Source organism: Salmo salar, chromosome 01 (genome assembly GCF_965601325.2).
Source record: "Salmo salar chromosome 01, fSalSal1, whole genome shotgun sequence".
Lineage (NCBI taxonomy): Eukaryota > Metazoa > Chordata > Actinopteri > Salmoniformes > Salmonidae > Salmo > Salmo salar.
This window is the reverse complement of record NC_138291.1, coordinates 140,600,831-140,623,086: the sequence shown is the minus strand read 5'-3', so window position 1 is coordinate 140,623,086 and position 22,256 is coordinate 140,600,831. Positions and strand designations below refer to the sequence as shown.

Sequence of the window (22,256 nt, the reverse complement as noted above, 5' to 3'; positions counted from 1 at the left end):
TTGTGTGTGTATGTGTGTATGTGTGTATGTGTGTGTGTGTTTGTGTGTGTGTGTGTTTACAGAGAGCCTGTATCAGTCGGGTGAAGAGTATGCCGCGACCAGTAGTGACGAGAGACTCCTTGAGGTATGCTTCCAATGTAACACCTCCTCATCTAGACCCCAGGAAGAGTAGTTGCTGCTTCTGCAAAAGCTAATGGGGATCCAAATCAACAAATAGCGGTATGAAGAATGTATGAGAGTAGCCTAGTAAACAACATTGAGTTCTCACTGAGGATTACTAACTATAGCTTCATCATTTCTTAACAACATTTCTTAACAATATATTAAACAGCAATGTTTGCAGTCAAACCGGTACTGTAACAGTTGGCTTTATTGATGTTGTGTGTCAGTTTGAGAATGCTTTGATCCCATCTGGTCCTAATGACAGCCAGAGGGGGAGGGAGAACATAGCAGAGTAAAGTCTATCGGGGATAGTAGATCACACGTAAATACCATATCGGTGTTTGTTGTTGCTCTTTGTGTGCAGCAGCACGTCTCTCTGACACACACACACACACACACACACACACACACACACAGGCAGCATCTCAGTGTGTTATTCTCTATGTGTCCAGCGTCACGTCTCTAGTAAACGGAGACGTCGCTCCACTGTCAGGTCCCGCAGACGACCAGCTGTAAGTCTGACCCCCTATCCCCAGCCCCACAGTGCACTGTGGTTCAGAGGTGATGTTGTAGCCTTTAGTAGGGTGTTGTGTTACTGTAGGCTGTGAAAAGATGTTGTTTCAGTTCTGATAGAACTCCAATTGGAATTGTCTCTTTTTCTATTCTACTTCATTTCCATGATTTCACCCCTTCACAGTCACTGTGTATTGGTAACTAGTCAACGTCCGCCCACTCTCCTCCTCTTTCTCCCGTAGGATGGGTCGTCTCAGCAGTGTCTGGCGCCCTCAAAGATCCACGTTCTCCTCCTGGTGCTTCACGGGGGTAACATCCTAGACACTGGAGCAGGTATACAATATCCCAACACAAACTGTTACAGTAAACACTTACAGTCATCTCACTTTGTTTGTTCTTGGAAAGACAATGTCACAATATATTGTATGGCTATTTACTCATAATTACTCCCAGGTGAGCCAAATAGTAAGCAGGCGGACGTTAACACTCTGACCGGAGCGTTTGAGACAGTGATGAGGGTCCATTACCCAGCAGCCCTAGGACGCATCGCCATCCGCATGGTCCCTTGCCCCGCGATTTGTGCCGACGCCTTTTCCCTGGTGTCCAAGTGAGTACACACACATGCGCACGCACACATACACACACACATACTCTAACCCTCTATCTCTCCTGACCAGTCTCAGTCCTTATAGTTATGATGAGGGCTGCCTCTCCAACAGTCAGGACCACATCCCTCTAGCTGCACTGCCTCTATTGGCCACCTCCGCTCCCCAGTACCAGGATGCCGTGGCTACCGTCATCCAACGAGCCAATCAGGTGTATGGGGACTTCTTAAGGTCCTTGGAAGGGACATCCTTCTCCGGACAGGTCAGTGCAGAGGACAGGAGTCAAAGTTTCGAGGTCACGGATGTTTCTGACAGCTATTGCGGATTATTTTCTACATGTTGAACTTAAAGGCGTGCGTTCTCTCTTCCTGTAGGTGTGTGTGATCGGGGACTGTGTAGGTGGTATCCTAGGGTTTGATGCTCTGTGCAGCAGTAACGTCACTGTCTCAGAGAGCCAGAACAGCAGCAGACGAGGCAGCACTGTCAGCGCACAGGTACCTTCCTCTAGTCCTTTACATTGCACCCGAATTCCCTCCTTTATCTGTGCTGTAAATCGGACTGCTACTAACTATCTGTGCCCCCCTCCCCCCCTGTCTCTCTCCTGCCCCCGCCTTGCCCTCCATCTCTCCAGGACACAGACCTCCTCTCCCCAGGCATCATAATAAACAGTGTCTCGCCGTCCTCTCCGTCTCTGGAGGGCAGTCGCCATCTTAGTCGCAGTAACATCGACATCCCTCGCAGCTCAGGGCCTGACGACCCCAAGACAATGCTGCCACGCAAACGCAGCGACTCCTCCACCTACGAACTAGACACCATCAAACAGCACCAGGCCTTCCTGTCCAGGTCAGAGACAGACAGACAGACAGACAGACAGACAGACAGACAGACAGACAGACAGACAGACAGACAGACAGACAGACAGACAGACAGACAGACAGAGTATATGACCGTCACACACAGTATAATGACCGTCATTTTTATCAAATGTTCACTTTGCCCATGTAACTTTTTTAATGTTTACACCTGTTGGCTGACTCTTCCCCCTCTTTTGTCACCTCCTTTCTCTCTCTCCATCTCTACTCCCTCCCTCTCCCTCGGTTTCTCCAGTCTCCACAGCAGTGTGTTGAGAACAGACCCGGGTTCAAGGCGTTCCAGCAGCAGTACCATGCTAGAGGGAGGGGGGGCACTAGGGAGGCTGGACTTCGAGGTGGCGGACTTCTTCCTCTTTGGTTCTCCTCTGGGGCTGGTGCTGGCGCTGAGGAAGACTGTTGTGCCGTCTATAGATGGTGAGGAACACCTTCATCAGAGGTTGATATCAGTAGCCAGTAGACTATACTAGACTATACTGTAGACTATAGGCTATATTCCGACTGCACCCAACAGTCTTTGCCATGCATGGAGTTGGCCTTTTAAGGAGTTGGTCTTTTAAGGAGTTGGTCTTTTAAGGAGTTGGCCTTTTAAGGAGTTGGCCTTTTAAGGAGTTGGCCTTTTAAGGAGTTGGCCTTTTAAGGAGTTGGCCTTTTAAGGAGTTGGCCTTTTAAGGAGTTGGCCTTTTAAGGAGTTGGCTAAAGCAGAAATAGACTATAAGCAAAGTTGCCACTTTTCAGAATTGTATTTACTGTATGTGTACAGAAAGTCTCACATTTAGTGAGAAGCTGTAAACTAAGTTACTTGGCATCTGTGCGGTGACAGTGTCTTTTCCTGCAGCTGTGGGGGTCAGGCTCTGCCAGGATATCCCTTAGTGAGTTAACATCATAGTTCAGAGGTTAGAAGTCATGTTTTAGATCTCTGTCGCCAGAAGTCCATTGGCTGTGACATTCAAGGGATGACATTCAAGACACATGTTCCCAAAGTAAACTAAGAACTAAGATGATGAGACAGGAGATAAATAGGAGGTTTAAAAAAAAGAGCTGAGAGGCAGCAGAGGAAACAGAGGGTTGTGACATGGAGTCTTCAGGGGTTCCATGGAGTTCTAGAGAGTTCCAGAGACGTGTTCGTCAGCAGTTGTCTGTGTCACTTCTGGACCCTTGAGACCAGAGGCTTTGATGGAAGTTGTTCATAGTATCCTCCATAGTTTGGTCCAATGGGTTTCAATATGTGAGCTTTGGAAGGAACTCCGATTAGCTGTTCCTGTATGTAAATAACCGTGTTCTCTTTTCCTCTCTTGTCCTCTTTCTCTGTCTCTCTGTCTCTCTCTCTCTCTGTCTCTCTCTCTCTCTCTGTCTCTCTCTCTCTCTCCAGTCTCAGCGTTGCGTCCAGCTTGTCAGCAGGTGTATAACCTATTTCATCCAGCGGACCCCTCTGCCTCCCGCCTGGAGCCCCTCCTAGAGAAGAGGTTTCACCAGCTGCCCCCCTTCTGTGTCCCCCGTTACCAACGCTTCCCTCTGGGGGACGGGCACTCGGCTCTGCTGGGTGAGGCTAGATACACATGCACGCCCACAAACTATTCCTTTATGTCTCCGGGATATCTCTCCTCCACAAGGAAGCACTCAATTCGCTGTGTGCTTTGTCCACATGTCCATATGCTCTCATAGTGCGATACCTGTGTGCAGGTATTATCAGGTATAATGTACTATGGGTTACGTCTGTCCGTCTTAGCAGTTACAACGTGCTGTTCTGTTGTATGTCACTTAGTCCATGTCTGTTCTGTAGTTACGTCCGTTTATTTCTGCCTCTCTGTCTCCCCCTGTGTCTCTCCTGCCTCCTCCCTTCCTATCTCTCTCCCCCACATGTTCCTCCCCCCTCTCCACATCTCTCCGTCTTCACCCTCCCCACCTCTCCCCCCCCCCTTCCCATCTCTCTCCCCCCCTGTTCCCCCCCCCCCCCCCCCCCCCCCCAGTGGAGACGATGCAGAGTAACTCCCAGCTCCTGTTGGAGTCAGTACCCCTGTCAGTACCCCTGCGTTACCAGGAGGGGGGCGTCAGTGAGACCTCCATCCCCGTCCCTGTACTCAACTGGCCCCAACAGGCCTCACAGCTCAACGACAGTGTGTGCCCTTTCTCTGTCTCTGTCTGTCTGTCTGTCTGCTGCCCTGTCCGGTCTCTGTCTGTCTGCCCTGTCCGCTCTCTGTCTGTCTGTCTGCTGCCCTGCCCTTTCTCTGTCTCTGTCTGTCTGTCTGTCTGCTGCCCTGTCCGGTCTCTGTCTGTCTGCCCTGTCCGCTCTCTGTCTGTCTGTCTGCTGCCCTGCCCTTTCTCTGTCTGTCTGTCTGCTGCCCTTTCTCTGTCTCTGTCTGTCTGCTGCCCTTTCTCTGTCTCTGTCTGTCTGCTGCCTTGTCCGCTCTCTGTCTGTCTGCTGCCCTGTCCGCTCTCTGTTTGTCTGTCTGTCTCACTTTCTCTGTCTCTGTCTGTCTGTCTGCTGCCTTGTCCGCTCTCTGTCTGTCTCACTTTCTCTGTCTCTGCTGGCCTGTCCACTCTCTGTTTGTCTGTCTGTCTCACTGTCTCTCTCTCTGCATTTCATTTGTATTTGTAAAAAAGTTTTATACAAATACAATTAAATTGATTGATTGTTTGATCAATCCACTTTTCTCTCCCTCCTCCCTCTCTCTCTCTCTCTCTCTCTCTCTCTCTCTGTCACACACACATTTTCTCTCCCGTGTCTCCCTCCCTCCATAGCTGACGTGCTCCACTCCCACTGTGGTGTGTTTGTGGACAGCCAGTACCCGTCCTCCCCACTGACCGGACCCCCCCACCCCAGGGGCCTCCGTAGGTCCAGCGAGGCCAGCATCGCCAGCCAGGTGTCAGGCATGGCTGACTCATACACCGCCTCTAACATCGCCAACAGTCAGTACTGGACTTTATACTGTTTGATTTATCTGTCTTTTTTTGCATTTAACAGCAGTGTCTGTGGCTCAGGGAGATGACAACATAAATTCTCTGACATTTTTCACACACTGTTTTGTCGTTCTTCAACCCTTGATTCCTCCGTAGCCACTAAATGCCAAAGCAGCCCGTCTAAGAAGCTGGGTCTCCTTTCCCAGCTAGCGCTTCCTAAACTCCCCTCGAGAAGCCCCTCTCCGCGGGCCAGGAAGAAGATCCGACCCCTCCTCTCTCTCGGACGCACCGACTCAGACCAGGGTGACAATGACGTCACCGCCTCTGATGTCTCAGACTTGCCATCTGACATCACCGATATGAACTCTGACTCCTCGTCGCCAGACACGCTGATGGACGTAGAGCAAGGTAGTCTGGGTACTGTGGTTTGAATCCTGTGTGCCCCCCCCCCCCCCCCCCCCCAGGACTACTCCCATCTGTGTGCCTTGTCGTTGGTCTCCTTCAAGCTACAGCTGAACCACTGCAGTACTACAGCTTCTCTCCCTTCTCTTCTCCTCTACAGCTTGTACCCTATATGTACTGCAGTGCTTCCCAAACAGGAGTTATGCCAATGTCCTCAATCAGGGACCCAGTCTTTAGCCGGGATTGAAAAGAGGGACCACCATTTGGGAATCACTGATCTTGTGTATATTACCCTCTCCCTCCTCAAATCAAAACTGTCCCTCTGCTCCAGTTCAATCTGCCTCTGAAACCCCATTCTACTCCAGTGTGGACCTGTGACTTTCCGTCTGTACTATAGAGCCTCTCTCCTGGACTGTACATCTCTGGATGAGCACACTTCCCTCTACTGTGGAACCCCTTTTTGTCTGGAACTGTCATTGACCAGAAATACACATCGACGTCTTTCACAACCCTGTCGTCTTTTCCCTACTGTGATTGTGTCAGACTTCTCTCTCTCTTTCTGTCTCTCTCTCTCGCTCCCTCTCTTCAGTTGCTTCTCGGTGGTGGGGCAGTAAGCGGATGGACTTTGCCCTGTACTGTCCTGATGCCCTCACAGCCTTCCCCACTGTAGCCCTGCCTCACCTCTTCCATGCGTCGTACTGGGAGTCCACTGACGTCGTCTCCTTCCTACTCAGACAGGTATGACTGCTTATGAATGCCATGTGAATGCTTATGAATGTTCATAGACCTCTTCCACACATCATATTGGAAGTACACTCACAATGCCTCCTTCCTACTCAGAGAGGTAAGACCATATGAATATTAGTAGCCGAATATAAAGGCATAGCGTCCTATCGGGCTGGTGAATGCTATATGAATGCCCATGTAATCACTACTGTCTGTTCCTCCAGGTGATGAGGCATGAGAACTCGAGTATTCTGGAGCTGGACGGTAAAGAGGTGACCGAGTTCAAGCCCTCTAAACCCAGAGAGAAGTGGATCCGCAAGAGGACCCACGTCAAGATCAGGGTGAGGACAGACCACTTCCTAACCACCTTTTTAGGCTTTCTGTCGGCAAGTTGCAGAAGTACTGACCGCGGTAAACGTCTGTGTGTGTCTGTAGAACGTGACGGCCAACCACCGCGTCAACGATGCTGTGTTCTCTGAGGACGGAACGCAGCTGGTGATGGGACGCTTCATGTATGGCCCTCTGGACATGGTCACCCTCACTGGAGAGAAGGTAAAGCCGTACTCATTGACGCCAACTTGTCTTGTGGAACAGACTTCAGTTCTGCAACTGAGAGATACTTGCATGCAACTCAATATTTGAGCATAATGTATTGTTTGTCAATGGAACACATGGGCAAGTCAGTAATTAACTTATGTAATATACCGACGTGTTCTGATACTGTTATCTGTAACCTCCTCTTGTTGTCCCCCAGATTGACATCCACATCATGACCCAGCCCCCCTCAGGAGAGTGGGTGTACTTTGACACCGAGCTGACCAATAGCAGCGGACGCATCTCTTATGTCATTCCAGAGAGCAAAAGGCTGGGCATTGGAGTTTATCCTGTCAAACTGGTCGTCAGGTAGGTTATGGGTTGAAACCCTTCTAAATATCTGATTTGCTTGTTTTCGGGGTGTTTTTGAGTATGAGAACAAGTGTTGAATTATGTGTTCCCCTTTGCCACACATTCTCCCTCCCCTCCCCCCGTTTCTCCTCCCTCTCTCAGGGGTGACCATACATTTGCGGACAGCTACCTGACGGTGTTGCCGCGGGGAACGGACTTTGTAGTGTTCAGTATCGACGGCTCGTTTGCTGCCAGCGTGTCCATCATGGGCAGCGACCCCAAGGTCAGGGCTGGAGCTGTGGACGTGGTCAGGTAGGAACATGATGGGTCTTATTCTATCTTGATTTGTATTTGATGTACTGTTATGTTCCTGACCAGGAGTCACACTAGCTAATGTGCCATACAAGTTGTGAATCAGCAAATGAATAGCTTAATAGGTAGATAATACACCAGACTCTTTGGGGTGTCACCTGTTCACCCACAGCCTGTTCTAACTCTCTCTCTCTCTCCCTTCAGACACTGGCAGGACCTGGGCTATCTGATAGTGTATGTGACGGGTCGTCCAGACATGCAGAAGCAGCGTGTGGTGGCCTGGCTGTCTCAACATAACTTCCCTCATGGAATAGTGTCCTTCTGTGATGGCCTGGTCCACGACCCCCTCAGACACAAGGCCAATTTCCTCAAGGCCCTCATCTGTGAGGTAAGAGGGGGGTAGAGATGAGGGTGTAGGGGTTAGGGTATGGCTTGGGTTGTGGTAGGGTAAGTGTGTTGTTCGGGGTGGGTTGGGGTAAGGGGACTTAGGGTTTTTAAGTTAGGTTTCCACTGTCAAAATACACTACATTGCTCGTTGAACATCTCATTCTAAAATCATGGGCATTAAAATGGAGTTGGACCCCTCTTTTCTGCTATAACAGCCTCCACTGTTCTGGGAAGGTTTTCCACTAGATGTTGGAACATTTCTGCGGAACTTGCTTCCATTCAGCCAGAAGAGCATTAGTGAGGTCGGGCACTGATGTTGGGCACTTAGGCCTGGCTTGCAGTCGGCGTTCCAAATTCATCCCAAGGGTGTTTCGATGGGGTTGAAGTCAGGGCTCTGTGCAGGCCAGTCAAGTTCTTCCACACCGATCTCGACAAACCATTTCTGGATGGACCTCGCTTCGTGCATGGGGGCATTCCCAAACTGTTGCCACAAAGTTGGAAGCACAGAATCGTCTAGAATGTCATTGTATGCTGTAGCGTTAAGATTTCCCTTCACTGGAACTAAGGAGCCTGAACCATGAAAAACAGCCCCAGACCATTATTCCTCCTCCACCAAACTTTACAGTTGGCACTATGCATTGGGGCAGGTAGCGTTCTCCTGGCATCCGCCAAACCCAGATTCGTCTGTCGGACTTCCAGATGTTGAAGTGTGATTCATCACTCCAGAGAATGCATTTCCACTGCTCCAGAGTCTAATGGTGGCGAGCTTTACACCACTCCACCCAAAGCTTGGCATTGTGCATGGTGATCTTAGGCTTGTGTGCGGCTGCTTAGCCATGGAACCCCATTTCATGAAGCTCCCGGCGAACACTTCTTGTGCTGACGTTGCTTCCAGAGGCAGTTCAGATCTCGGTAATGAGTGTTGCAACCGAGGACAGACTATTTGTACGCGCTACGCAGACGATTTGTACAAGTTGTGACCTACCACTTCGCGGCCGAGCCATTGTTGCTCCTAGACGTTTCCACTTCACAATAACAGCACTGACAGTTGACCGGTGCAGCAGGGCAGAAATTTGACAAACTGACATGTTGGAAAGGTGCCATCCTATGACGGTGCCACGTTGAGTCACTGAGGGGTGTCCGCATACTTTTGTGTGTGTGTGTGTGTGTATATGTGTATATATATATATATATATGTGTGTGTGTAACAACAATAATGTTTCTAACAGTCCATTCCTCTGTGTGTGTGTGCAGGCCCATATGAAGATATTTGCAGCGTACGGCTCTACTAAGGATATCACAGTGTACTCCTCCTTAGGCCTGCCCCCGTCACACATCTACATAGTGGGAAGGCCCACCAAGAAGATGTCCAGCCAGTGTCAGGTACCAAACTAGCTGGTAGAAAGTGCACTGTCGCCAACAAAAAGTTATCAATTAAAGTGTTGAAATGCTTAACTTCCAACTTGAACTCGTAAATAGATAGAATGCGCAAATGTGTTCCTATAGATGGATAGTTTAGTAGATGAGGGGATGAGCTGATGTCGTCTCCATTCCTACTCCCTCTCTTTTTCCTCTTTCTCCCTCTCTCGATCTCTCCCTCCTCTTTGTCAGTTCATCCCAGACGGCTATGCGTCCCATCTGTCCCAGCTGGAGTACAGTCAGAGGTCTCGTCCTGCCAAGACCGCCAGCGCCCGTATTGTTCTCCGTAAGGGAAGCTTCGGACTGGGCGCTGCCGGGGGGGACTACCTCCGCAAGCGCAACCACATCCTGCGCTCCATCAACTCAACCGGGGGGGCGGGCTCTAGCTCCCCTGGCCAACCAGGGCGCACGGAACGCACGCTGAGCCAATGCGAGGTGGAGAGGGAGAGAGCAGGTGCGGGGACCCAGAGGAGTATGAGTATAGCAGCTGGGTGTTGGGGCCGCACCGGAAGCACCAAGGAGGGGTCAGGAGGATTACTCAGCCCAAAATAGGACTCACCAGACTGGGCTACAGGGGGGAGGGGCCCTGCCTGGCTCTACCTGGAGCACTATGATCTTTGGACTGGCCCTGAGAGAAAGAAGGAAGAAGTATGTTTAAGAGAGAGTTAGAGAAAGGAAAGGATGGGATGAAAGAAGGATAAGGTTTACTGAGGGGCGGAAAGTGAGAGGGAGGAGGTGAAAGGAGAGGGAGGGAAAAGGGCAAAGAGGGTGAACAAGAGGAAGAAGCAGGGTCTCTTGGGAAATAGATATGAAAGGAATAGAGAGAAGAAAAGATTGGATGAGTGAAAAGTAAAGCCAGAAAGATGGGAGGTGCTCTGACTTTGCTGTAAAGAATCAAATGACATTTCTACTGTAGCATTAGAGTCTCACAGTCAAGACTTTTATATAACCTACCTTGGCCACTAAAAGAAAATAACTGGAAAATAAAACAAATTCAAACTAAAAACAAACGATCGTAAGCCTTAATCGTCACCCCCTGAGGGCCTGGAGTGCCTACCCTTGTCGGAGTAATGGTTGAATGTACTCTCTCTACCTAGAGGACAATGGGAATTCACACACATACAAACACCCCAGCTCAGGCCAGGACATTGGAGCCACAAAAATAAGACTCAAATGGTGATCTGGAGGTCAGGGGGGTCAGTCTGTAGCCATGGCAACAAGTCAACAACTTCATCTGTTTTTATCCCTCTATCCGCTGAGATACACCTCTTTCCTTCCTTCCCTCTAACACCGCTGTGTCTGGCAATAAGAAACGAGTCCCCTCACACTGCCAAGAGAAGCACCACTACCCTATAGAAAGAGAGAGGGAAGAGGAGAAGCAAGAGGAAGAGGGGTGGAAGGAAAGAGGGTGGATACAGAGAGAGATGCAAGACAAAAGGGAGGGGAAAGGTTATGGATGAGATGTACAATTTCCTCTAGTCTATTCCTGGGCCATTTCTCTACTTTTATCAGTGTGGTACTACACAGTGATTTCTACCGTTGACCTTAGCTCGGCTCCAGTCCTTTTCACTCCGTAACAGAGTAGCTACTGTACTGTACCACGTCTTTCAGTATGGCCTGTGGGCCATCCCAGGCCTTAAACCCCAATGACACATTTATAAAGTCAGACTGAAGGATCCCAGGACTGAGCTAGACAAGGCTTGTCATAGCAGTAGACATTAGTGACACTTTTTAAACGCTGAACAAACAGAACACAGCAGCAATCCCTTTACCAGACCATCTGCTTGCAATACCTCTAAGCCACCAGTAGGGGAGCAGTGTCTTTCGCTGTTTTCCAAAAGCATGATGCTGTTGGTATTCATTCAGTTCATCCTGCTGCGCCTCTTAGCTATCAACCTTTGTCATTACACACCATTCAGTGACACTCCAGTGGACTTCCCTATGATGCTCAGAGCTCTTTCCTCCTTGAGGGATGTGATGAATGCTATTCATTGGACATTGCTACATTTCAGCCTGGATACTGAAAGTGATCTAGGCTTTTCACAGTGATTTAAGCTTTTCAGCGAACCCTCACTATTCAAAGGATTTTCAGGATTTCTAACAAACAGACGAGAACAGGCGATGAGGTCACAGGAAGAAGGGTTGTAACGTTCTGAGAGCAGACAGGATGGCCAGACCTCATCAGAGGCAGGAAGACATGCTTTGATTCCATTTTATTTCAGAGTTCCCCTATCCTGTTTTTTTTTTTAAACCTGGTTTTTACCTAATAATAACCACCCTCTGATACCAAGTTGTTTCCAATTGTGATTCATTATCTGAAGTACCAGAGAATATACAATGTTATTACTTAGCAAATACCAGCTGGTATCGGACTATAAAATAAAGGGTTACTAATGCTTTCACTAAAGCTATGGCAACCTGTACAGAGAATTTTAGATGAACACCTAAATCTCATACTACCTGTTATCTAATACCTGGCACCTACTGTATGGTTAGGTATTATCATTGTCTTCAATTATATCCCCATTACTAATCACCCAAAGCCAACAATCTCTCTCTCTAGTGGCTGTAGTATCTCAACCTGTTCAACCTCGTTGTTGTTTTTTGCACTAGTTTATGTTGGAGAATCGTGTTACCGTCTAATGTCGCTACATATTGTTACCTTTTTGTAGTGCATGACATAAAAACGATTCATTATTGCAGGGTATATGTGCTGCAGTAGTACGCACACTCGTGTACATTTATTCAATGTCAGGATTACGGAATAATGTAAAATAACGTGCCAAAAAACGAAACAGTTGTTGGTTGTGGGAAGCTAATGTACCAGGCTGTATCCCACCGTTTCTTTGTATTGTGAGAAGAGTCGGGGCTTGCATTGGCAGCATGATGGCGTGGCTTTAGCTGAAAAGGCATGTGTTCTATACTGTATTTTAACAATGTCAATCAGATTACATCTGATTTGTAGATCTTTTTGAATCCAATATATTGTCCACATCTAAGGGGACATAATGGCTAGCTGTATAGGATGTGGTTATGGTTGTACTTTTACTTATAACTTGAGAGCTTGGAAGCTCTAGCATATTGTTTTGATTCTAGGGACATGCTACTATTGCCAACTTGTATTTATTGCAACCTGTTATGACACCACTCAAGCGCAGTAGCATAAGTGATGATTGTTAGTTAAAGCAATAGTTCACTTCAAAATCTACTTTTTTTTTTTTGTCAGACATTGATCAGACCTATTAAAAAAAAAGGTTGTAACTTCAAGTCTCTGTCCCACACCATAGGTTGTGTAGATCCAACTACATAAGGTCACTTTTGAGGTTTGACCAAGTCGTACAAACTTTGATCTTTCGGTGAACTACGACTTTAATCAAGGATGTAGACTAGAGCTGTAGGTGACTGGCTGGAAGGCACTAGGGGAGGTTTTGGATACTGCCATACTGTTTCCCCTCTGGCCTGTGGTCTGGTGATGATGAGCTGATCATCCTCCTGCTACAGGCTTGGAAAGCCCAGACTGTACATGATCCATGGATATGTCTGTCTGTCTGTCAGTGTAGATACTGTAAAAATTATACTGTATATGTAGGAATATAATGGTTGAGAAGTATTTATTTCCGTAACATGAGTTTAATTTCTATTATGGATCTTTCAGGTGAACAATATTTGAATATGTAGCGTTTTGTTTATGATGAGGACCAACAGTCAGTGGAAGGTGTGTATTTTCTTTGCCAATATTATTGTTTCAGTCGCAGAGTAGCATAACCACAAGGCACAGACAGAGACAATCTATCTAACATGCACGAGTATAGACAACATTAACAACATCCACTATCCCACCCCTTCACACTTCTGCTGTCCCTTTACAAAGGTTAACTGTTAAAGGTTCAATTATTTTATAGTGAAAACAAAACTATTTTTCAAACCGGAGCATTTTACAAAGCCTTGACAAAATACTGTATTGCTTCCTATCTTCTGTGAAGGCAGATTTTCCCCCCTTCAGAATGAAGAAATGTTTGATTGTGAATATGTCAAGTGAATTCCATCTATTTTACCTGTAATATGTGGTGTTCAAAATAATTCAGACTGGGTTAGCCATCAATATTGTATACAGTAGTTATATATCAATTATGTTAACCACTAACCCTTATAGTATGTCTTGAAATTGAAATGTATTTGAGAATATTAGAATTATTGCCACTTTAGTAGCAGTCTTGCATGTACTGTACTATTAGATGCCAGTTTTACACAGAACATGTTTTCTACTTTATGGGGCCACGTGTGTGTGACTGAAGAGTTATTATAGTTCAATGCCTTGTAGATATGTAAAGGATAAATAATCAACAATGGGCTATGCTTTCTATGGAAAATATTAAAGATGTTTCCAGAGAACGCATAGAGCACCGAGTTGATTATCCTTTTTATACCATGGCTATAATTGCAACACATTTGGCACTAAGAATGTGTTCATTTGTTTACTAGATAGCTACAACAGTTGCCTTGGTAAACAAACAGACTTGCTAGTTTAGCTAACCAAACCCTAGACCAATCCATCAGTCCTAGCTTGCTATTATGAAAATGTAATTAAACAATGCCAATAATGTTTTCAATTCGACTTTTGCTTTCAAAAGCAGCTCAAACATAGAGCATGTAAGAATGAACTATAGCCATTGAATTCTACCGTGCAGATATGCCCTGTGTTATAGGGAAATAATGCACGCTCTAGAATGCCCTTCAAGCCAATCAGAAACAAGTATTCAACAACGCCATTGATAAGTCCCAGTCGGTATTAAATAGTATTACATTCTTGTTGTCTGCTTGTTTAAGTCAATTACAAAACTACATTTGAGAAAAGTACAACATGCCTATAGATTGCTTTTCAACATCGCCTGCTCCCGAGCCTTCTCTACTTAGAAATACGTAAAATTGTAAGGCTTCCCTCATGCGCCTTTTCATGACGGTGCTAGGAGGCGATGACTGAGTGCTAGCTAGCTACCGACCGGAACATTAAGCTAGCCAAGACCAACAACATAAACAAACGGAAAACATTTAGTATAGTCCGTTTGTAACTCCACTCACTACTTATAGCTGTATAGTCCGTTTGTTTGTGTTGTTGGTCTTGGCTAGCTTAATGTTCCAGTCGGTATCTAACTAGCTAGCACACTACTCGTGTGGCTGTTAGCGCTGTTATGAAAAGGGGCATGAGGGAAGCCCTACAATATTACACTTTTCTAAGTAGTGAAAATACATGGGAGCATTCAATGTTGAAAAGTAATCTTTAGGCATGCTGTACTTTTCTTAAATGTAGTTTTGTAATTGACTAAAACAAGCAGACAAAGACATAATTGTGTTTGAAAAAGGTCAAGTTTTTGCTGTGAGCCAATGGCGTTACCAAAGTGATGGTTGGATTGTTTTCCCCTAGGCGGGCGGCGACGTTCTATCTAATACCGACTAGGAGTATAAACAGGTATAACGAGAACTATATAACAATGTGTTCAGTCGGTTCTATGCTAACGTTCCATTCCTTGTCATGACAACCATTTTTTATGTTTGAAATGGCATGGATGTGGCAACGAGTGTAATGCACAAACAGACTACATTTCAGGCTGACAATGTGTACCCACGGTGTAATTAACACTGTACCTGCTTATGTAGCTGCCATGTAAATACATAGATTTCTGAACATTTTGTTAATATACTGTAAAGTGGGACCAATATATTTAGCTACATACAATATACATAAAATGTATGTCATTTACTCAAGCATTAGTAATATAAAATGTACACAAGCTTTACTTGATTATTTCCATGAACATATTGGGAATGTTTTGTATTAGTACAATGCAGTTATGATTATCATAGCACTGTAAATATACATATACAGCGCATTTGGGAAGTACTTTTTCCACATTTTGTTACGTTACAGCCTTGTTCTAAAAAGGATCTAAAATCAATCTACACACAATAGAAATTGTTGCAAATGTATTAAAAATAAACTGAAATATAAAATGTACAAAAGTATTCAGACCCTTTACTCAGTACTTTGTTGAAACACCTTTCAGAGCGATAACAGCTCGAGTCTTCATTGGGTATGAAGCTTTGCACACCTGTATTTGCGGAGTTTCTCCCATTCTTCGCTGGAGATCCTCTTAAGCTCTGTCAGGTTGGATGGGGAGCGTCACTGCACAGCTATTTTCAGGTCTCTCCAGAGATGTTTGATCGGGTTCAAGTCTGGGCTCTGGCTGGGCCACTGAAGGACATCAGAGACTTGTCCCGAAGCCACTCCTGCGTTGACTTGGCTGTGTGGTTAGGGTCGTTGTCTGAGGTCCTGAGCGCTCTGGAGTAGGTTTTAATCAAAGATCTCTCTGTACTTTGCTCCGTTCATCTTTCCCTCGATCCTGACTAGTTTCCCAGTCCCTGCCGCTGAAAAACATCCCCACAGCATCGGGTTCTTGGTCACCTCCCTGACCAAGGCCCTTCTCCCCCGATTGCTCAGTTTGCTTGGGCAGCCAGCTCTAGGAAGAGTCTTGGTGCTTCCAAAATTCTTCCATTTAAGAATGATGGAGGCCACTGTGTTCTTGGGGACTTTCAATGCTGCAGAAACTGTTTGGTACCCTTCCCCTCGACCCAATCCTGTCTCGGACAATTCGTTTGACCTCATGCCATAGTTTTTGCTCTGACATGCACTTTCAATTGTGGGACCTTATATAAACAGGTGTGTGCCTTTCAAAATAATGTCCAATCAATTGAATTTACCACAGTTGGACTCCAAGTTGTAGAAATATCTCAAGGGTGATCAATGGAAACAGGATGCACCTGAGCTCAATTTCAAGTCTCATAGCAAAGGTATTTCTGTTTGTTATTTTTCATAAATTTGCTAAAAATTCTAAAAACCTGTTTTCGCTTTCTGATTATGGGGTATTCTGTGTAGATTGAGGATTTTTTTTTATTTAATCAATTTTTGGCTGTAACGTAACAAAATGTGAAAGAAGTCAAGGGGTCTGAATACTTTCCAAATGCACTGTGTGTGTGTATGTATGTGTATATATATATATATATATATATATATATATATATATATATATATATATATATATATATATATATATATATGGTAACATATATTGTTCGAGGTGGCAATAATTTAAGTACATTTTGAGTATATGCAGTTTATTTGACATAAGTGCATAATCATAGAATGAATATTTGAATTTGAAGGCATGTACATAAATTAAATAGTGTTCTGTACCTCTTACAATCTCACCCATTTCCCTTTGTAGTTTGTAGCAGGTCTGGATTTCAAATAGGCATTATTAAAGAAGTCTGTAGGAAGTATACTTATGTAATTGATGTGGCACCCTTATTCAAAACACCACCAACATCAGAATTGCTTCTTTGGGTGGTTTTGATACCAAGTTTAGTTTTCAAAACAAAGAGTGGGTACAATGTTTAGATATGTATGAACAGTTCCTTTTGACTTTTTCAAAATGTTATTGTGTTACAAAGTGGTATTAAAATTGATTTAAATGTCATTTTTCGGTCAACGATCTACACAAAATACTCTAATGTCAAAGTGAGAGAGAAATTCAAACTTGTAAAAAAGAAAAACAGTAATATATCTCAATTAGATAAGTATTCAACCCCGAGTCAATACATGTTTGAATCACCTTTGGCAGTGATTACAGTCATGCTGGTTAAGTCTCTAAGAGATTTACACACCTGGATTGTGCAACATTTTCCTTTATTCTTTAAGCACTGTCAAATTGGTTGTTGATCGTTGCTCGACCACCATTTTCAGGTCTTGCCATAAGATTTAAGTCCAACTGTAACTCAGCCGCTCAGGAACATTCACTGTCTTCTTGGTAAGCAACTCGAGTGTAGATTTGGCCTTGTGTTTTAGGTTATTGTCTTACTGAAAGGTGAATTCATTTCCCCGTGTCTGTTGGAAAGCAGACTGAACCAGGTTTTCCTCTAGGATTTTGCCGGTGCTTAGCTCCATTCCATACATTTTTTTATCCTGAAAAACTTCCCAGTCCTTAATGATTACAAGCATAACCATAACATGATGCAGTCCCCACTATGCTTGAAAATATGGAGAGTGGTACTCCATATGTGTTGTATTGGATTTTCCCTAAACATAACACTTTGTATTCAGGACAAAAAGTGAATTGCTTTGCTACATTTTTTGCTTTATTACTTTAGTGCTTTGTTGCAAACAGGATGCATGTTTTGGATTATTCTGTACAGGCTTCTTTCTTTTCACTCTGTCAATTAGGTAAGTATTGTAGAGTAGCTACAATGTTGTTGATTCATCCTCAGTTGTCTCTTATCATAGCCGTTAAACTCTAACTTTTTCAAAGTCACCATTGGCCCCCTGAGCGGTTTCCTTTCTCTCCGGCAACTGAGTTAGGAAGGACACCTGTATCTTTGTAGTGACTGGGTGTATTGATACACCATCCAAAGTATTGTTAATAACTTTACCATGCTCAATGTCGGTTTATTTTTCTCCCATCTTCCAATAGGTGCCTTTCTTTGAGAGACATTGGAAAACCTCCCTGGTCTTTGTGGTTGAACCTGTGTTTGAAATTCACTGCTTGACTTTACAGATAATTGAATGTGTGAGGTACAGAGATGAGGTAGTCATTCAACAATCATGTTAAAGACTATTATTGCACACAGGGTGACTTGTTAAGCAAATGTTTACTCCTGAACTTATTTAGGTTTGCCATAGCAAAGGTTTTGAATACTTATTGACTCAAGACATTTCAGCTTTCAATTTTTTATGAATTTGTAAAAGATTTGAATAACATCATTCCACTTTCACATCATGGGGTATTGTGTGCAGGCCAGTGCCAAAACATCTCAATTTAATCAATTTTAAATTCAGGTTGTAACACAACAAAATGTGGAAAAAGTCAAAGGGTGTGAATACTTTCTGAAGGCACTGTAGTTCCCTCACTATTCAATCTCTCTCTCTCTTTCTGGTTCATAGGTCATTTTACCCTTCCTGGGTGAGAGCTCAATGTATTATTGTCTGTACTGTGGAATAAATACAATTGGACAATAACATATCTGCACTTGTACTTTGTGTTTTCAATACATTTTAAATTACATAGCAATAGTAGATTATATGATGAAATTGGGTGAAATTGAATGGGATTATTGTCACGTCCTGACCAGTAAAAGGGGTCATTTGTCATTGTAGCATGGTCAGGGCGTGGCAGGGGGGTGTTGTTTTTGTGTGTTTTGGGGTTGGTTTGTTTCATGGGGATTTGTTCTAGTTTTCATTTTCTATGTTCCCATTCTATGTGTGGCCGAGTATGGTTTCCAATCAGAGGCAGGTGTCTTTCGTTGTCTCTGATTGGAAGCCATACTTAGGCAGCCTGTTTTTAACTTTGGGTTTGTGGGCGGTTGTTTTCCGTATAGTCTGTGCACCTTACGGAACTGTTTTGTCGTATTGTTTATTTTTGGTTAAGTGTTCACGTTAAATAAAGAAGATGAGCACTTTACACTCTGCGCCTTGATCCAATCCTTCCGACAGTTGTGACAGAACCACCCACCACAGAGGGACCAAGCAGCGTGGTAAAAGGCAGCAGAGGTATCTGGAGTCCTGGACCTGGGAGGAAATCCTGGACGGGAAAGGACCCTGGAGGCAACCTGGAGAGTATCGCCGCCCGCCGGAGGAGATGGAGGCAGCGTGGGAGGAACGGCTGGAACGTCAGGAGGAGGCTGAGAGGCAGCCCCCCAAAAAATGTTGGGGGGGGGCATACGGGTAGTTTGGCTAAGTCAGGGGGAGCCCTGACCTAACTTCCCGGGCGTACAGGAGAGAGCCGTGGAGCCAATCATGGAGTCACGCACGGAGCTTGACGCAAGATTCCGGAAGGAGGTACTGGCGGAGAGGGCACGACTGAGCAGGCGTGCAGAGGGGCGAGCGATGCATTACGGGGTGATGCGCATTCTCGCCCATCCGCACACACAGTCCGGAGCGGTCCGTAAGGGCTCCGCAGCGTTGCCGGGCTAGAGTTGCCTGCTCAGCGCATCTGGCCGCCAGTGCGTCTCCTCGGCCCATTTTATCCTGCGCCTGCTCTACGCACGGCAGCCCTCATTCCCCAGCACAGCCCAGTTCTCCCTGTGCCAGCGCTCCGCCCGTACCGGGCTACAGTGACCATCCAGCCAGGACGGGTTGTGCGGGCCGTGCGCTCCAGACCTCCAGTGCATCTCCAAGACCCTGTGTACGTCCTGTTCCTCCTGTTCCTGCTCCCCGCACTCGCCCTGAGGTGCGTGTTACTAGTCTGGCGCCTCCTATGCCAGTCCCACGCATCAGGCCTCCAGTGTGCCTCCACAGCCCAGTACGTCCTGTTCCTGCTCCCTGCACTCGCCCTGAGGTGTGTGTTACTAGTCTGGCGCCACCTATGCCAGTCCCACGCATCAGACCTCCAGTGCGCATCCCCAGTCCAGAGCCTCCGGCGACGCTCCCCAGTCCGGAGCCTCCGGCGACACTCCCCAGTCCGGAGCCTCCGGCGACACTCCCCAGTCCGGAGCCTCCGGCGACACTCCCCAGTCCGGAGCCTCCAGCAAAACTGGAAACACTTATCTCCCTCACTAGCTTTAAGCACCAGCTGTCAGAGCAGCTCACAGATCACTTCACCTGTACATAGCCCATCTATAATTTAGCCCAAACAACTACCTCTTCCCCTACTGTATTTATTTATTTTGCTCCTTTGCACCCCATTATTTATATTTCTACTTTGCACTTTCTTCCACTACAAATCTACCATTCCAGTGTTTTACTTGCTATATTGTATTTACTTTGCCACCATGGCCTTTTTTGCCTTTACCTCCCTTATTGCACCTCATTTGCTCGCATTGTATATAGACTTATTTTTCTACCGTATTATTGACTGTATGTTTGTTTTACTCCATGTGTAACTCTGTGTTGTATGTGTCGAACTGCTTTGCTTTTTCTTGGCCAGGTCGCAATTGTAAATGAGAACTTGTTCTGAACTTGCCTACCTGGTTAAATAAAGGTGAAATAAATAAATATGCTTACGAAATATCGTCGAGTCAAGTTGTCCTTCGTCATCATAGGGGTTATGGATAGGGGCAAACTGCTGGGGAATCATCTCGCATATCTTCTGGGTCATACTGTAGGATCAATTCCCTTGGACGGAGGCCCCCCTCCGGCTCCGGTCTGAAATAGCCCCGCCTCTCATCTGCAGCATCCTTTTTGGCTTTGTCTTTTAACTTTTTTCCAGCACACTTTTATTCGATTTGGGTCCCTCATCTCTTTAATCTGTGTCGATCCATTACATTTGTCGCATAAAATGGCCCAGGTGTCTTCCTTCTTTTTGACAGTGGTGTTGTTTGTCTTTTTTATCCTCCAGTACGTTACTAAATTCCTCCTCAGCTCCGACAATTGTTTTTTTTTCATAAGCGGAGAAATTTGGACTTCTTTGACGTGCCATGATCAGGTGGCTAGCGGACAAATAATACATGTCTAAATAACTAAGTAATGCCAATAATACATAATATTGTATGTGAGCTATCTTAGTTTATAAACTAGCTAGCTACAGTAGCTAACATTAGCTAACAAATTAGTTTTCTGTTTAGTATAGTACTGGCAAATAACGGATTTGATTTCAAATCAGCCAACCCATGAGAACCTTTCACGATGGAGTTGCAGTAGTTCTAAAATGAACTTTCATTGTTATTATTTTATCAAGGAACAGCAACTTTGTGGCCTCATTTGCCAAGTAGGCTAGCTACTTTGTTTCAACTCACGAAATACCTCATATATTGGTAAAGTCACTAATAGTTTTAAACCGTTAATCATAGATTTACTGATCCAGATTTAAAATTAAGTGGTGCAACACATCTCTGGTTAATTATAAACCTAGATTTACAAAACCTAGATTAGCTCTAATCCTAGATTAATTTAAACCATGTTGGTGCAACCCACCCATGGTTATAACCATGTCATAATATGTCGTAACAGCTAACAACTTGGCATACACTGTCATGAGACAAACGCGGGGAAAAAAAGAAACGTTCTCTCACTGACAACTGCGTTTATTTTCAGCAAACTTAACGTGTAAATATTTGTATGAACATAAGATTCAACAACTGAGACATAAACTGAACAAGTTCCTCAGACATGTGACTAAAATCAATGGAATAATGTGTCCCTGAATAAAGGGGGGGTCAAAATCAAAAGTAACAGTCAGTATCTGGTGTGGCCACCAGCTGCATTAAGTACTGCAGTGCATCTCCTCCTCATGGACTGCACCAGATTTGCCAGTTCTTGCTGTAGATGTTACCCCACTCTTCCACCAAGGCACCTGCAAGTTCCCGGACATTTCTGGGGGGAATGGCCCTAGCCCTCACCCTCCGATCCAACAGGTCCCAGACATGCTCAATGGGATTGAGACCCGGGCTCTTCGCTGGCCATGGCAGAACACTGACATTCCTGTCTTGCAGGAAATCACGCACAGAACGAGCAGTATGGCTGGTGGCATTGTCATGCTGGAGGGTCATGTCAGGATGAGCCTGCAGGAAGGGTACCACATGAGGGAGAGGATGTCTTTCCTGTAACGCACAGCGTTGAGATTGCCTGCAATGACAACAAGCTCAGTCCGATGATGCTGTGACACACCACCCCAGACCATGACGGACCCTCCACCTCCAAATCGATCCCGTTCCAGAGTACAGGCCTCGGTGTAACGCTCATTCCTTCGACGATAAACGCGAATCTGACCATCACCCCTGGTGAGACAAAACCGCGACTCGTCAGTGAAGAGCACTTTTTGCCAGTCCTGTCTGCTCCAGCGACGGTGGTGCCCATAGGCAACGTTGTTGCCGGTGATGTCTGGTGAGGACCTGCCTTACACAGGCCTACAAGCCCTCAGTCCAGCCTCTCTCAGCCTATTGCGGACAGTCTGAGCACTGATGGAGGGATTGTGCGTTCCTGGTGTAACTCGGGCAGTTGTTGTTGCCATCCTGTACCTGTCCCGCAGATGTGATGTTCGGATGTACCGATCCTGTGCAGGTGTTGTTACACGTGGTCTGCCACTGCGAG

The 22,256-nt window shown here is 45.7% G+C and overlaps 1 protein-coding gene across 4 annotated transcripts in view; it reads left to right on the top strand.

The window, feature by feature from the left end:
* Positions 1–15,199, top strand: part of LOC106562412 (membrane-associated phosphatidylinositol transfer protein 2) — a 65,374-nt gene extending 50,175 nt beyond the window's left edge. Inside the window, exons 10-28 of one of the 4 annotated variants that reach the window (XM_045688827.2) lie at positions 63–124; positions 918–1,008; positions 1,129–1,282; positions 1,353–1,542; positions 1,655–1,774; positions 1,912–2,123; positions 2,388–2,566; positions 3,522–3,692; positions 4,120–4,266; positions 4,892–5,059; positions 5,207–5,458; positions 6,042–6,190; positions 6,403–6,519; positions 6,614–6,730; positions 6,933–7,081; positions 7,226–7,375; positions 7,580–7,763; positions 9,017–9,145; positions 9,374–15,199. In XM_045688827.2, the coding sequence (XP_045544783.1) occupies positions 63–124; positions 918–1,008; positions 1,129–1,282; positions 1,353–1,542; positions 1,655–1,774; positions 1,912–2,123; positions 2,388–2,566; positions 3,522–3,692; positions 4,120–4,266; positions 4,892–5,059; positions 5,207–5,458; positions 6,042–6,190; positions 6,403–6,519; positions 6,614–6,730; positions 6,933–7,081; positions 7,226–7,375; positions 7,580–7,763; positions 9,017–9,145; positions 9,374–9,733 (3,101 nt within the window). In that variant the 3' untranslated portion in view covers positions 9,734–15,199. The remainder of the gene's footprint in view (positions 1–62; positions 125–917; positions 1,009–1,128; positions 1,283–1,352; positions 1,543–1,654; positions 1,775–1,911; positions 2,124–2,387; positions 2,567–3,521; positions 3,693–4,119; positions 4,267–4,891; positions 5,060–5,206; positions 5,459–6,041; positions 6,191–6,402; positions 6,520–6,613; positions 6,731–6,932; positions 7,082–7,225; positions 7,376–7,579; positions 7,764–9,016; positions 9,146–9,373) is intronic. The other 3 variants (XM_045688829.2, XM_045688836.2, XM_045688835.2) reach the window with 3 other exon arrangements.
* Positions 15,200–22,256: the final 7,057 nt, after the last annotated feature.